The sequence below is a fragment of the Bicyclus anynana genome, chromosome 20, assembly GCF_947172395.1.
Source record: "Bicyclus anynana chromosome 20, ilBicAnyn1.1, whole genome shotgun sequence".
In the NCBI taxonomy this organism is placed as follows: Eukaryota; Metazoa; Arthropoda; class Insecta; order Lepidoptera; family Nymphalidae; genus Bicyclus; species Bicyclus anynana.
The window spans coordinates 3,886,824-3,900,546 of record NC_069102.1 but is presented as its reverse complement, the minus strand read 5'-3'; the positions used below and the strand labels follow the sequence as shown (position 1 = coordinate 3,900,546).

Sequence of the window (13,723 nt, the reverse complement as noted above, 5' to 3'; positions counted from 1 at the left end):
ACGTTAAAACGCGTTCAAATATAGTTTGAAGTTAAATGAAGGTCTACTTCCAACGCCCAAAATTGAAAATGCAACAATGTTCGAAAAAAGCATCTTGTTTTAAAAACGTTGTCTTATGTACTTATACTTGGGAATCATCATCATTAACAACCGATATTCGGCTCACTGCTGAGCACGAGTCTCCTCTCAGAATGAGAGGGGTTAGGCCAATAGTCCACCACGCTGGCCCATTGCGGATTATCAGATTTCACACACGCAGAGAATTAAGAAAATTCTCTGGTATGCAGTTTTCCACGCGATGTTTATCCTTTACCGTTTGAGACACGTGATATTTAATTTCTTAAAATGCACACAATTGAAAAGTTGGAGGTGCACCCGGACCGGATTTGAACCCACACCCTCCGGAATCGGAGGCAGAGGTATATCCACTGGGCATGCATTTGTTGTATTTGAACGCTTTGTTAACGTCCGTTAAAAAAACTTTCGTGCGAATGAGGGCCTGCGATATAAATCAACAAGCAACATCTGTTATTTACGATACGCTATAAAAATATTGAATATATTGCAATTATTCATCACTCACGCGTTATCATGACACGCGTGCTATTATCATTTATCTGTATTTTATCCTGTGCTTATGGAACACGCCTCCACTTCAGCTGATATAACTCATTATCTGTAACTATACAAATTGTTACGTGAAAAACAAGAAGTTGACGTAAACTATAAACAAGAATTACCACCCTACCGGCAAAGACGTACCGCCAAGCGAGTTAGCCTTCCGGTACGATATCGTGTAGAAACCGAAAGTGGTGTGGATTTTAATCCAACTCCTAACAAGTTAGCCCGCTTCCATCTTAGATTGCATCATCACTTACAAGTAGGTGAGATTGTTGTTGCAGGCAACATTATGGTAAATAAAGGAATTGTATAAAATCGTGCTGGCAACACTGCCCGCCGATTGTAATTTGTAATCGCCCTCTTGCCTTCCGACCACCGGCCTATGTACACATGTTCAATTTATATTTCTCATAATTAAAGTGATTTTTCCATTCACATCGGAGTCAACTTATTATTCAACCTATGGTAATACAGTCCTGCTGCGCACATGGTCCTTCGGCCCTCCGATTGAAGACAGCAAGAGGTAAAAATACGCTTTCATTATTGAGAATCAAACATTTTGCAAAAAGACAAAGGTCCGCAACGCGACGTTGCCGCTCTGATTGACTTACGCAATATTCATCTATAATCTACCGTGAGCCAACGCGTGAGAGCGCAAAGCAGATACGTCGCCAGTGGGAGTGAGGGAGAAAGCAGCATCGCGCCAGCGCTACGACCACGAGGTAAAAACGTGGCGAACGCAACATCATCGAGACGAGGGACGGCGCCCCGCGCCATTTTGTCATCGTCGTCTGCGCAGTGTATCAAGTCTCTTTATTGCATTAAAACTAAAAGTAAAATCAGTGCTAATACTAAAGTGAATAGCAATTTCTGTTCAAAAAAGTTATATCATCACTCAGTGGCGTTATTCGAGCAATAGTAACCATAAATCAGTGTATTTCGGAAATACCTATTAGTATATACGTCGTAAATCATAATGGAGGACGAATTATCAAGGAAAAATGTAGCACGCGGTTACGCAAAGCGCACAATCACGCGGCTTTATCAGTATTTAGAAGCAGAAGAGGCAAATCTACTAAAGAACCACGTGGAGGAACTCATGGTTCGGCGCGACCGACTGGAAAAAACTTTTAATGAATACGAAGACTTGTGCAAAGACATTTTACATTTGAATCCCAAAGATGAGGAGTGCGTGGACGTCGTCGAAGAAAAGTTTTACAAAATGGTAACGATGTTAAACAAGGCGATTGCGCAACGTGGTTTTGCACCCGCGTCTTCAACCAATTCAGTTGCTCAACCGAGTGTAGCGGCAAAAACTCACTTACCTCCCGTGGACATCCAACAGTTTAACGGTAAATTCACCGAGTATATACCATTCATAAGCCTTTTTAAATCAATGATACATAATAATTCAAGTCTAGACGTCATACAAAAATTATACTACTTAAGATCATATCTCATAGGTGAACCTTTAGACTTAATAAAAAATTTACCAATAACCCCTGAAAGCTATAGTGAAGCACTCAAATTATTAGAAAATAGGTATGAAAATAAGTATAAAATTGTGAATGAACACATAAGCCATTTGTTAGATTTAAAATGTATCACTAAGTCCACGGCTAGTAATTTAAGAGACTTTGTGTCATGTATTAGACAACAATTAGCTGCCATAAGCATTCATGAGCCTAATGTAATACATTGGAGTCCCATACTTCTTTGCATTTTCTCCCGTAAACTAGATAGCTTTACAACGAGAGCCTACCAAATGGATAGAAGCTCTGATAACAAGCCGAGCCTGGAAGAGTTTCTCCAGTACCTTGAGAAACGGGCCTTGGCTTTAGAAAATGCTGAGCAAGGTCACACTGCGGGTAACTCACGGGTAGCAGCTCTCGCCACGCAGGGATCATCATGCAGTTACTGTAAGTCCAAAGAACATAAACTTTTTAAATGTAAAAAATTCTATTTATTGACAGCACAGGAAAGAATATTATTCATAGAAAAGAATAAACTTTGTATTACATGTTTAGGTACACATAAGGGCAAATGTAGGTTTCACTTCCGATGTTCAGACTGCAAGGGCTGTCACAACAGCTTAGTCTGCAATTCTCCCGCCCTGGCACCTCCTGTTACTTTGACAGGCAACATTGATAATAATGTACTCCTGCCCACAGCAAGAGTAAAGGTGTTCAGCAAGAATGGCCGAGAGTACCGCATCAAGGCTTTACTAGATAGCGGTTCACAGGTATCGTTAGTGACCTCAAAGGTCATAAAAATATTAGGTTTGACTCCCACACCCAATAACACAAATATTATTGGCATATCTAACACTAAAAATAATACAAAGTACTGCATCCCATTAGAGGTGCATTCTATGCACATTCCGTTCAAAAAAATCATCAACTGTCATGTAGTAGAAAATATAACTTGTAAACTTCCCCAGAGTAACATTGATATTTCCAAAATTCACATACCAAATAATATAACTTTAGCCGATGAACAGTTCAATGTACCAAGTGAAATACATATACTCATTGGTGCGGATGTGTTTTTCCAGACCCTGTTGCCGAGCAATCAGAGCGTGGTGGTGGTGCCAATGAACCTCAGCTCACCAGCTGCAAGTGATCCTCACGGGTCACAACAGGTTCTCCCTACTGCTTCGTGTCACACTACATCACAAGGGTCTCCAGGGTTTGAATTACACATATTTCCAACACTATTTGGTCACATAATAGGAGGAGGTTTGCCAGTCGATTTATCCAAACCATCTTGTCACAAAGTAGCATTAAAATGTGAGCTAGATATACAAAAAACAATTTCTCAGTTTTGGTCTTATGAAAAGGTCCCAGAATTATTCCATGAAAAAACTTCTGAACAGGAGCTGTGTGAACAAATATTTCAAAGCTCTGTCAAATTAGAAAATAATCACTTTCAAGTTGCCTTACCATTGAAATTACCTTTAGAAGATATTAATGGTATATTAGGCGAATCCTTTCACCTTGCTTTAAAGAGATTTTTAAATTTAGAAAAGAAATTGCATTCAAATCCAAATCTATTCATGCAATATCAAAGATTTATCCATGAATACTTATCACTTAACCATGGTCATTATATGGACATTGAACTGTATGACATAAACAAACAAGCAACTTACTATTTACCCCATCATGCAGTAATAAATGAAAATTCAAGTACAACCCGACTTCGGTGTGTATTTGATGCGTCAATGAAAACTGACAAGAAGGTCAGCTTAAACAGTTTACAACTCAATGGACCGGTAGTGCAAAAAGATCTTTTTGATATACTCATGCTATTCAGATTTGGCAAATATACATTCACAACGGACATCAAACATATGTTCCGCAATATAAAAATTGATCCCAAATTCACTTCTCTACAAAACATACTTTGGAGAGACAATCCAAGTGAATCAATTAAATGTATTAGATTAGACACAGTAACATACGGTTTAAAAAGCTCTAGTTACTTGGCAACACGTTGTTTAAAGGAGCTAGCAATTAGGTACGAAAATTTGTATCCTCTAGCTTCCAACATAATTAATAATCATACATATGTTGATGATATTCTTTACACAGATCATGATTTCAACTCAGTTATAACTGCAAGGAATCAACTACGCGAAATACTCAGTCTAGGTGGATTTCATACACACAAGTGGGCCTCAAATAATAAAAGTATACTGTCAGATATACCACAGACCGAGCAACAACATTTTTGTAGTTTAGATTTGCAAAAAGAAAATTTCGACATGAAAGCTTTAGGGCTGCGCATTAATGTTATAGATGATAACTTTATAATATCATCCCCTGAACCGTTTAACCCTAAAGAAATAACAAAAAGAAGAATATTAAGTTACATAGGTAGGTTCTACGACCCTATGGGGTTTGCAAGTCCTATTATAGTAACAGCAAAGGTCATCATGCAAAAATTATGGCTACAAAATATTGATTGGAATTCCACTCCCCCTCTTAACATTCAAGAAGAGTGGCTACAGTTTACAGCTGATCTATTAGCAATGGAGCCAATTAAACTAAGTAGAAATATAGATATTTCAGAAAATTACACTGCAGAGCTGGTGGGATTTGCTGATGCTTCGAGTTCCACGGCCTACGGTTGCTGTGTATACCTGCGAGTCAACAAATTAGGTAACTCAAATGCTTACTTGCTCTGTTCGAAATCTAGAATAAATCCTATTCAAAAGAAGGGCATGACAGTGCCAAGGCTTGAATTGAATGCTGCACTCTTGTTATCTAAGTTAATGGCAAAAACATATGATTCACTTAAGCTTAAAGTTAAAATAAAGGATGTATATCTATTCAGTGATTCAAAGATTGTTCTTGCATGGATTGACACTGAATTGATGCAGCTTCAAGCTTATATAGCGAACAGAGTAAGTGTCATTCGTCAGGCTACAGGTGCATGGTCATGGCTTTATGTCAACACCAAAGAAAATCCTGCCGACCTCATCAGCAGAGGACTAAAGCCAGGCGAGCTGAACCGGTGCCAGTTATGGTGGAACGGGCCACAGTTTCTACGTAAAAGTGAGTACAATTTTGATTGCTGTAAACCAGAGCTCCCCAGCATTCTACCCGAGGTGAGGCCTTGCTTAGTGCTTTCTGATGACCAATCATCAAATTCTATTGAATATATTTTCAAACAATTATATAATTATTCTAATATTACAAAAATCATTAGGCTCATGGCTTATATGTTAAGATTTTTGAATAATGTAAATAAACATAAAAATAAAATAAATAGTAAATATTTAACAAGCTCAGAGCTTGAAAATGCCTTAATGGTTATAGTTAAACATGAACAAGGTGTCCATTTCAAATCTGAAATTAATGCACTTTGCAAAGGCAATAATTTAAAAGGAACTCTTGTGAACCTACATCCTTTCATTGATAAGCTAGGTCTTTTACGTGTAGGTGGGAGGCTCCACCATGCTGCCATACCACTGTCACAAAAACATCCTGTTATCCTACCAAAGGACTCTTTAATTACTAGCTTGATTATTAAAAGCGAACATGAAAAATTACTGCATGCAGGACCTAAGCTTCTGCTTTCAAGTTTAAACCAAAAATTTTGGATTGTAAATGGCTTATTACATATTAAGAAAATAACCCACAAATGTATTATATGTTTTAGAAATAAGGCGACAGCTGCTCAACAGCTAATGGGCTCACTGCCAGCCAGCCGTGTCACAGCCACGAGCCGACCGTTCCAGGTTATCGGCTTGGATTTTGCTGGGCCTGTAGACGTCAAGCTATCGCGAATTAGACGCTCTGTAGTCGGAAAAGGTTATATATGCGTTTTTGTATGCTTTACCACGAAGGCAGTTCACTTAGAACTGGCTTCGGACTTAACCACAGAAACATTTCTAGGCTGTCTCAAAAGGCAAATAAAAAAAGTTAAAAGTACAAAATACCATTTAAGGCGAGTTGTACAAAATAGTTTATTAACATATGAACAGCTTAACACAGTTCTTTGTGAGATTGAAGCTGTACTTAATTCACGACCATTGTTATCACTCTCATCTGATCCAGATGACTTTTGTTATTTAACACCTGGTCACTTTATTATTGGTAGTGCGTTAACTATGTATCCAGAAAACAATTTAATTAATGTACCTAAAAATAAACTTAAGTTTTGGCAGCTATGTACTAATTTAAAACAACAATTTTGGAAGGCTTGGCATAAATATTATTTAAATGTTCTCCAAAATAGGCCAAAATGGCGCCAAGACCAGAATAATGTTAAAGTAGGAAGTTTAGTTATTCTAAAGGATGATAATTTATATCCTATGTACTGGCCCATGGCACGAATTGTAAGATTATGTCCTGGTCACGATGGAAAGGTCAGGGCCGTCGAGGTCATTACCCCAAATAAAAAAACACACGTTCGGGCCATTAACAAAATATGTGTATTGCCAATAGATTCCAATTAGTATTTAATTATTATAAGAATGTTTAGTATTAAGAAAATTTTAAATTTAACATTGTAAGCAACAACTAAACTTAACTTGTAAAATGTTTAAATTTCCAGTTTACATATTATTTAACAGTTGTATAGTTCATAACATCATGAGGCCGCAGCATGTTGCAGGCAACATTATGGTAAATAAAGGAATTGTATAAAATCGTGCTGGCAACACTGCCCGCCGATTGTAATTTGTAATCGCCCTCTTGCCTTCCGACCACCGGCCTATGTACACATGTTCAATTTATATTTCTCATAATTAAAGTGATTTTTCCATTCACATCGGAGTCAACTTATTATTCAACCTATGGTAATACAGTCCTGCTGCGCACAATTGTAGTCAAGAGCTAACTTATAAAGAATAAAAAAAACACATGACCCAGTCAACTCAGTGATTTTTTTTTTATTATCCAAAAGTTGACTACAATCTCACCTGATGGTAAGCGAAGATGCAAGATGGAAGCGGGCTAACTTGTTAAGAGTAGGATGAAATCCACACTCCTTTCGGTTTCTACAAGACATCGTATCGGAACGCTAAATAGCTTGGCGGTACGTCTTTGTCGGTAGGGTGGTAACTAGCCACGTCCGAAGCCTCCCACCAGCCTGACCTGGACCAATTAAGAAAACCTTAATCGGCCCAGCCGGGGATCGAACCCAGGACCTCCGTCTTGTAAATCCACCGCGCATACCACTGCGCTACGGAGACCGTCAAAATACGAGTACCTATTTGAGATATCCAGCAGAATATTTGTATTAACTTATATTTTGGCATTCTAAAGCTACTTAATATCTAACCCTACTCGTACATGTATGTACAATGAGATATTTGGAAAAAAACTATTATATAATGATTTATTTATTTTGCTATCATCCGCGAAAATTCGGCGAACCCATGCGACAACGTCACCCAGGTCCGACAAAATACTCTCTACGTACGTTTCACCCCGAAACCGGAGCATCCTCAGGAGATGTTGACTCTACAACGTGCAATTGCAAAGTACTTGATTTTTGATTGCAAAGTAATTGACTTTGCAATTGCACGTTGTAGAGTCAACATCTCCTGAGGATGCTCCGGTTTCGGCAGCAAAATAAATAAATCATTATATAATCATGATGAACTTCCGCAAAGTAACGCCTGCTTCTATCCAATATTGAAAAAAACTATGTTTTTTTGCAAATATCTCATTGTACATATGGTGTTTTCCGCTATTCATTGTGTTGAATTATTGGTTTTACCGCAATAACTACCATAAATTTATTCAAACAATCCATCTGACGACCAGTTTAACCGCATTTTGGGATTTAACACAGATTTCAGAGATTAAATATGAGAAATCACTGGATATTTATATGCGAGTATAAATAAATCCACGACAAACTGCATAGTTGGTCCGGTGAAAATTATAAGACGGAGGTCCTGGGTTCAATCCCCGGCTGGGCCGATTAAGGTTTTCTTAATTGGTCCAGGTCCATTTGGTGGGAGACTTCGACAGTAGCTCGTTACTACCCTACTGGCAAAGACGTACCACCAAGCGATATAGCGTTCCGGCACGATAACGTGTAGAAACCAAAAGGGATGTGGATTTTCATGCTCCTAACAAGTTAGACCGCTTCCATCTTAGATTGCTTAATCATTTACTATCTGGTGAGATTGTAATCAAGGGTTAACTTGTAAAGAAATAAAAATAAAAAAGTGGTTAGCCTATGTGGCTTTAAAAGACGAGACCCTGGATTTGATTCCTGGGTCGGGTCCAAATTCTTGTTTTTCTTTTAAGAAATATTCAGTGCATATACTTTGTCTGGGAAGTTGGTAGTGTTACATTACCATGCCTCGCGGAGCACGTTATGTCAGCCACTGACGATCGAGTAATCTCACATGTCTGCAGCGCGAACGAATTGACGTCCGATAAAACTGATTGACGTGTTGGTCGCGATAGGTATGATGTCATGCACATCACGACCAATACATGATCAGTTTTATCGGACGTCAAGCCGTGAGCGGGGTAAGGGGTAGATCCCGTTCATTATCTCAAACATTCCACATTCGAGCAGAGTATTTTAAGATTCATCTGTACCTACTAATATTATGAAGAGGAAAAATTTCATAGTTAATTTGTTTGCATTGAATAGGCTCCGAAGCTATTGAACCAATTTGAAAAATTCTTTCACTGTTTTGAAGCTACACTATCCCCGAATGCTATAGGCTACATTTTATCTCCTTCTTCCTATAGAAACTGCGAGGTTCTGCTAGTATCTGCCAGTGGCCGTTGAAAAGGCTAATACCTATCTAATGATGCCTATCCCACAATGAGTTTCAGCCGAGCCGTCGTTATAAACCCATATTCCGCTCACTGCTGAGCTCGAGTCTCCACTTAGAATGAAAGGGTTACGCCAATAGTCCACCACGCTAGCTCAATGCGGATTGGCAAACTTCACACACGCAGAGAATTATGAAAATTCTCTGGTAATGCAGGTTTCCTCACGATGTTACTTTCACTGTTTTGAGGCACGTGATATTTAATTTCTTAAAAATTTTAATAAAAAAAATTCAACCGACTTCCAACTCAAAAAATAACTTTAACTAAAAAGCAAAAAATAACATCCTACCTATGTGCTACCTTCTGATCAGTTGGAAGGCGGTGCCAAGCCAGTGATGTTTTAATTAAATACGTTTAAACTACAAAGTTTCTGTTGTTATTCCAGAAACAGCTTTAATTAAAACACGACAATGGCTTGGCACCGCCTTCAAACTGATCAGAAGGTAGCACATAGGTAGGATGTTATTTTTTGCTTTTTAGTTAAAGTTATTTTTTGAGTTGGAAGTCGGTTGAATTTTTTTTATTAAAATTTTTATTTTTTTATTTTTAGTATTAGCATACCCACTGCGTGTGTACAGTCACAACCTATCTAAGTGGAAAGTTCTTATCAATTCAAAATTATCAAGTCCAAACACAAGGTAGCTACTGTGAGCCGTCGAAGAGTTCTCTTCACTGTGGTTCGTCTTCATCACCAGACCCTTAATACAGTCGCAATCCATCTAGGTGGAAAGTTTTCATCAATACACATTTATCAAGTCCGAACACAAGGTAGCTACTGTGAACCGTCGAGGAGTTCTCTTCACTGTCCCTCGTCTCCATCACCAGACCCTTAATACAGTCACAATCCGTCTAGGTGGTAAATTCTCATCAATACAAATTTATCAAGTCCAAACACAAGGTAGCTACTGTGAACCGTCGAGGAGTTCTCTTCACTGTCCCTCGTCTTCATCACCAGACCCTTAATACAGTCACAATCCTTCTAGGTGGAAAGTTCTCATGAATACAAATTTATCAAGTCCAAACACAAGGTAGCTACTGTGAACCGTCGAGGAGTTCTCTTCACTATCCCTCGTCTTCATCATCAGACCCTTAATACAGTCACAATCCGTCTAGGTGGTAAGTTCTCATCAATACAAATTTATCAAGTCCAAACACAAGGTAGCTACTGTGAACCGTCGAGGAGTTCTCTTCACTGTCCCTCGTCTTCATCACCAGACCCTTAATACAGTCACAACCCATATAGGTGGAAAGTACTCATCAATACAAATTAATCAAGCCCAAACAAAAGGTGACTGCTGTAAATCCTTGACGAGTTCCATCGTCTGTGTTTCGGCTCCATCATCAGACCAACTCCAAACCTTCATAAAGTTGTAGTGGTTTAAAATACCTTATGGAAACACTAACAAACGTACTAGCCGTCTCTACAACTTTCGAAAGTTCCCCTCAATTTCTCCAGGATGCCATCATCAGATCCTGACATGAAAAAAATGGGACCACCCTGGAAGTAAACCCTACAAAACAAAAAAAGAATTTTCAAAATCGGTCCATAATTGACGGAATTATCGCTGGACATACATAAAAAAAAAAAAAAAAAAAAACATACATACAGCCGAACGTGGAACCTCCTCCTTTTTGGAAGTCGGTTAAAAATGCACACAACTGAAAAGTTGGAGTTCCGTGCCCCGGAGCGGATTCGAACCCACACCTTCCAGAATTGGAGGCAGGGGTCATATCCACTGGGCTATCACGGCTCTTCGATGGCCGAGCCGTACTTACGTTTAATTAAATAATAATTAACTTTGGTCACAGAATACATTTATGTACAAGTAGGTATATGAACCCAAAAATCCTAATATCAACAGTAATTATAAATCCTTTGTAAAGAATTTTCGAATAACGAAAGCAATATCATAAGTGTAATTTCATGCCACAATAAGTGGTCAAGTGTGAGTGAGACGAGAGTATAACAGGGTTCCGTAGTTTCACCAGTAGTAATTTTCTTGACTGTCTCCGTGGCGCAGTGTATTTGCAAAACGAAGGTCCTGAATTCGATCCCCGGCTGATTGAGATGTCTTAATTGGTCCAGGTATGGCTGGTGGAAGGCTTCGGGCGTGGCTAGTTACCGGCAAAGATGTACCGCCAAGCGATAAGTAGAAACCGAAAGGGGTGTGGATTTTCATCTTCCTTTTAACAAGTTAGCCCGCTTCCATCTTAGACTGCATCATCACTTACACTCACTATCAGTTGCTTTGAACTCCTAGTTGGGTTGCATACAACCGTTTCGAAATCTTATATAACTAAACCAAAAAGGCTCTTTCATAAGACTAAGGAACTCTGAAAAAAAAAAGTCCGAGAGCTGGCCTCTCTTATTTTTTTGCTTTGACGTTTCTTTTGAACTTCTCTACAAGCACGTTCCGTTCTTGTCCAACACAAGTGTTTTGTTGATGTCAGAGAGGGACGAACGATCGAGTAATTGACGCGAAGATCAGTCCGACTTTATAGTACAGTCAAGGTTTGGAGTGGAGGTTTTGAGCGTGACTCGAGAGGGTCGGTCGTCAACGTCTCGGAGGGTTCTTAGCTGCGGTCGGCTTGAGCGTTATTGGAGATCAGGTATATACGGACAGATATAATAGACGTCTTATTTACATCGTGTATATACGAGTAGGTATTTCATCTCTCTTAGACTCCAGTAATTGGATTTATGTTCGAATACAAGAACTACACTCAAAAACTAGAAATAAGCATTTTTTCAATTTAGTGACAAGTTTTCACAGTTCGAGTTCAGACTCCATAACCTTTCGAGGTATAGAGGATTAGGGGTATGCAGCGCAGTTTTGCATCTATAAAGTGCACAGTACTGTTCCGGCCGCACATAGGATATGCGATATCGAGGCTTATAAGGTTAATAGACTAAGAGAATTAGTAGACCAGGCCCTAACCTATTGTGACTGTGAATATATGGACGTAAGCCCAATTATATTCAGCAACGAGCCTGAAACGAGCTATGCAGATATCCTTAAAAACAAATCTCAACCAAAAAATTATTTAAATATCCAAGAATCTTCCGATAATCCAAATGATATGAAGAATCTAATAAATATGTTCAATCAAATTATGAATCAATTATGCACCGTGACAAATCTTTTTTTTTTTTTAGTCTCTCAATATTCCTGCAATCTGTCTTGAGACATTCAGCGGGATTTTAAGTTAATTTATATTAAGGCGTGTTAGGTGCAAAATCCAGTGATTTGCCCATATCTAATAATATAGTGTCTATTTCATGACATCTTGTGGTGCTTGGTCTCTTGAGCCTTTTAAAAGTTGTACCAGGTTTCTTCATCATTAGGTTCCTTGCAAGTTGGTTTGGATGTTTACGAATACGCTTTTGGTATGTTTTCATTGAGTGTGAAACTTCTGTCTTTATAGTCTTAATTTTTAGTTCACGATGCAGGCGATCATTTTGGAAGTACCAAGGAGCATTGGTAATCATGCGCAGCATTTTTGACTGGAACCGTTGCAGAATTTCTATTCCATACCGGTTTAAGTATGACTTTGTATAATAAAAGCTTATTTTCCAGCGATAGTTGGGACTTTCGATTTAAAAGCCAATACATCTTTCTCACTTGTTGGCCAAGGGCTTTTCTTTTCGTGAAGATGTGTTTCGTCCAAGTTAGCCGTCTGTCCAGATATATACCTAAGTATCTCACATTCTCTGACTGAGGAATCTTAACTTGATTGAGTTCCACTTCGGGACATGTGTCGCGCCTTAGTGTAAAAGTCACATGTACGGACTTCGATTCGTTTGCTTTTATTCTCCAGTCCTTTAACCATTTTGATAGACAGTTCAAAGTTCCTTGGAGTTTAAGAGAAGCTCCAGATGCAGCTGCTAAAATGGCTGTGTCGTCGGCATATGTGACAAATCTACTCACCAATTTAATGACAGTCATGTGTCGAAATTCGAGCAGCTCCAAATAGTTTTATGGAACCCAAATGGCCTGTCACACCACTCTTTAGAAGTTAAACTATTTTTTAGAAACAAATGGCGTAGTATCGGAAACCCAAATCACACAAAAGAGCTGGTACGGTACAACTTTCAAAACAAAAAGGCTCACGAGACCGAGCACCACAAGATGTCATGAAATAGACACTACATTATATTTGGGCAAATCACTGGATTTCGCACCAAACACGTCAAAACTCAAATACTTAAAATCCCGCTAAATGTCTCACGACAGATTGCAGGAATAATGAGAGACTAAAAAAAATGAAAAATATTCAGCAACATTTAGGTACACTGACTTTTTTTTACTGTGCAAATCGAACCTACTACATAATTGAAGAAGGCATGAGACACTGTCCACTAATCCGATCATCTGATAGTGGTCGTTAATGAATTTAACTAAGCCTAAAGAAGCCTGCCAACCCGCATTAGAGCAGCGTGGTAGGTCTAAGTTCCATATTCCCTCTCTATAAAAAGAGAGACCTGTCCCTGTAGTAAGCCGTCAATCATCATCATCATTATCAACCCATATCCGGCTCACTGCTGAGCTCGAGTCTCCTCTCAGAATGAGAGGTGTTAGGCCAATAGTCCACCACGCTGACCTAATGCGGATTGGCAGACACACGCAGAGAAAATTATCTGCTATGCAGGTTGCCTCACGATGTTTTTCTTTCACCGTTTGAGACACGTGATAAATAATTTCTTAAAATGCACACAACTGAAAAGTTGTAAGTGCATACCCCAGATTCAAACCCACACCCTCCGGAATCGGAGGCAGAGGTCATAT

General features: G+C 38.8%; 1 protein-coding gene across 2 annotated transcripts; it reads left to right on the top strand.

Moving 5' to 3' along the window:
* Window positions 1-921: 921 nt before the first annotated feature.
* Window positions 922-6,898, top strand: LOC128199212 (uncharacterized). 2 transcript variants are annotated; one of them, XM_052887707.1, is made up of 2 exons: window positions 922-1,973; window positions 5,788-6,898. In XM_052887707.1, the coding sequence occupies exons 1-2, from the start codon at window positions 1,598-1,600 to the stop codon at window positions 5,814-5,816; spliced, it is 405 nt and encodes a 134-aa protein (XP_052743667.1). In that variant the 5' UTR covers window positions 922-1,597; the 3' UTR covers window positions 5,817-6,898. The 2 variants fall into 2 exon arrangements, with proteins under 2 accessions (XP_052743667.1, XP_052743666.1); XM_052887706.1 differs by having other exon boundaries at window positions 1,027-2,540; window positions 3,176-6,898.
* Window positions 6,899-13,723: the final 6,825 nt, after the last annotated feature.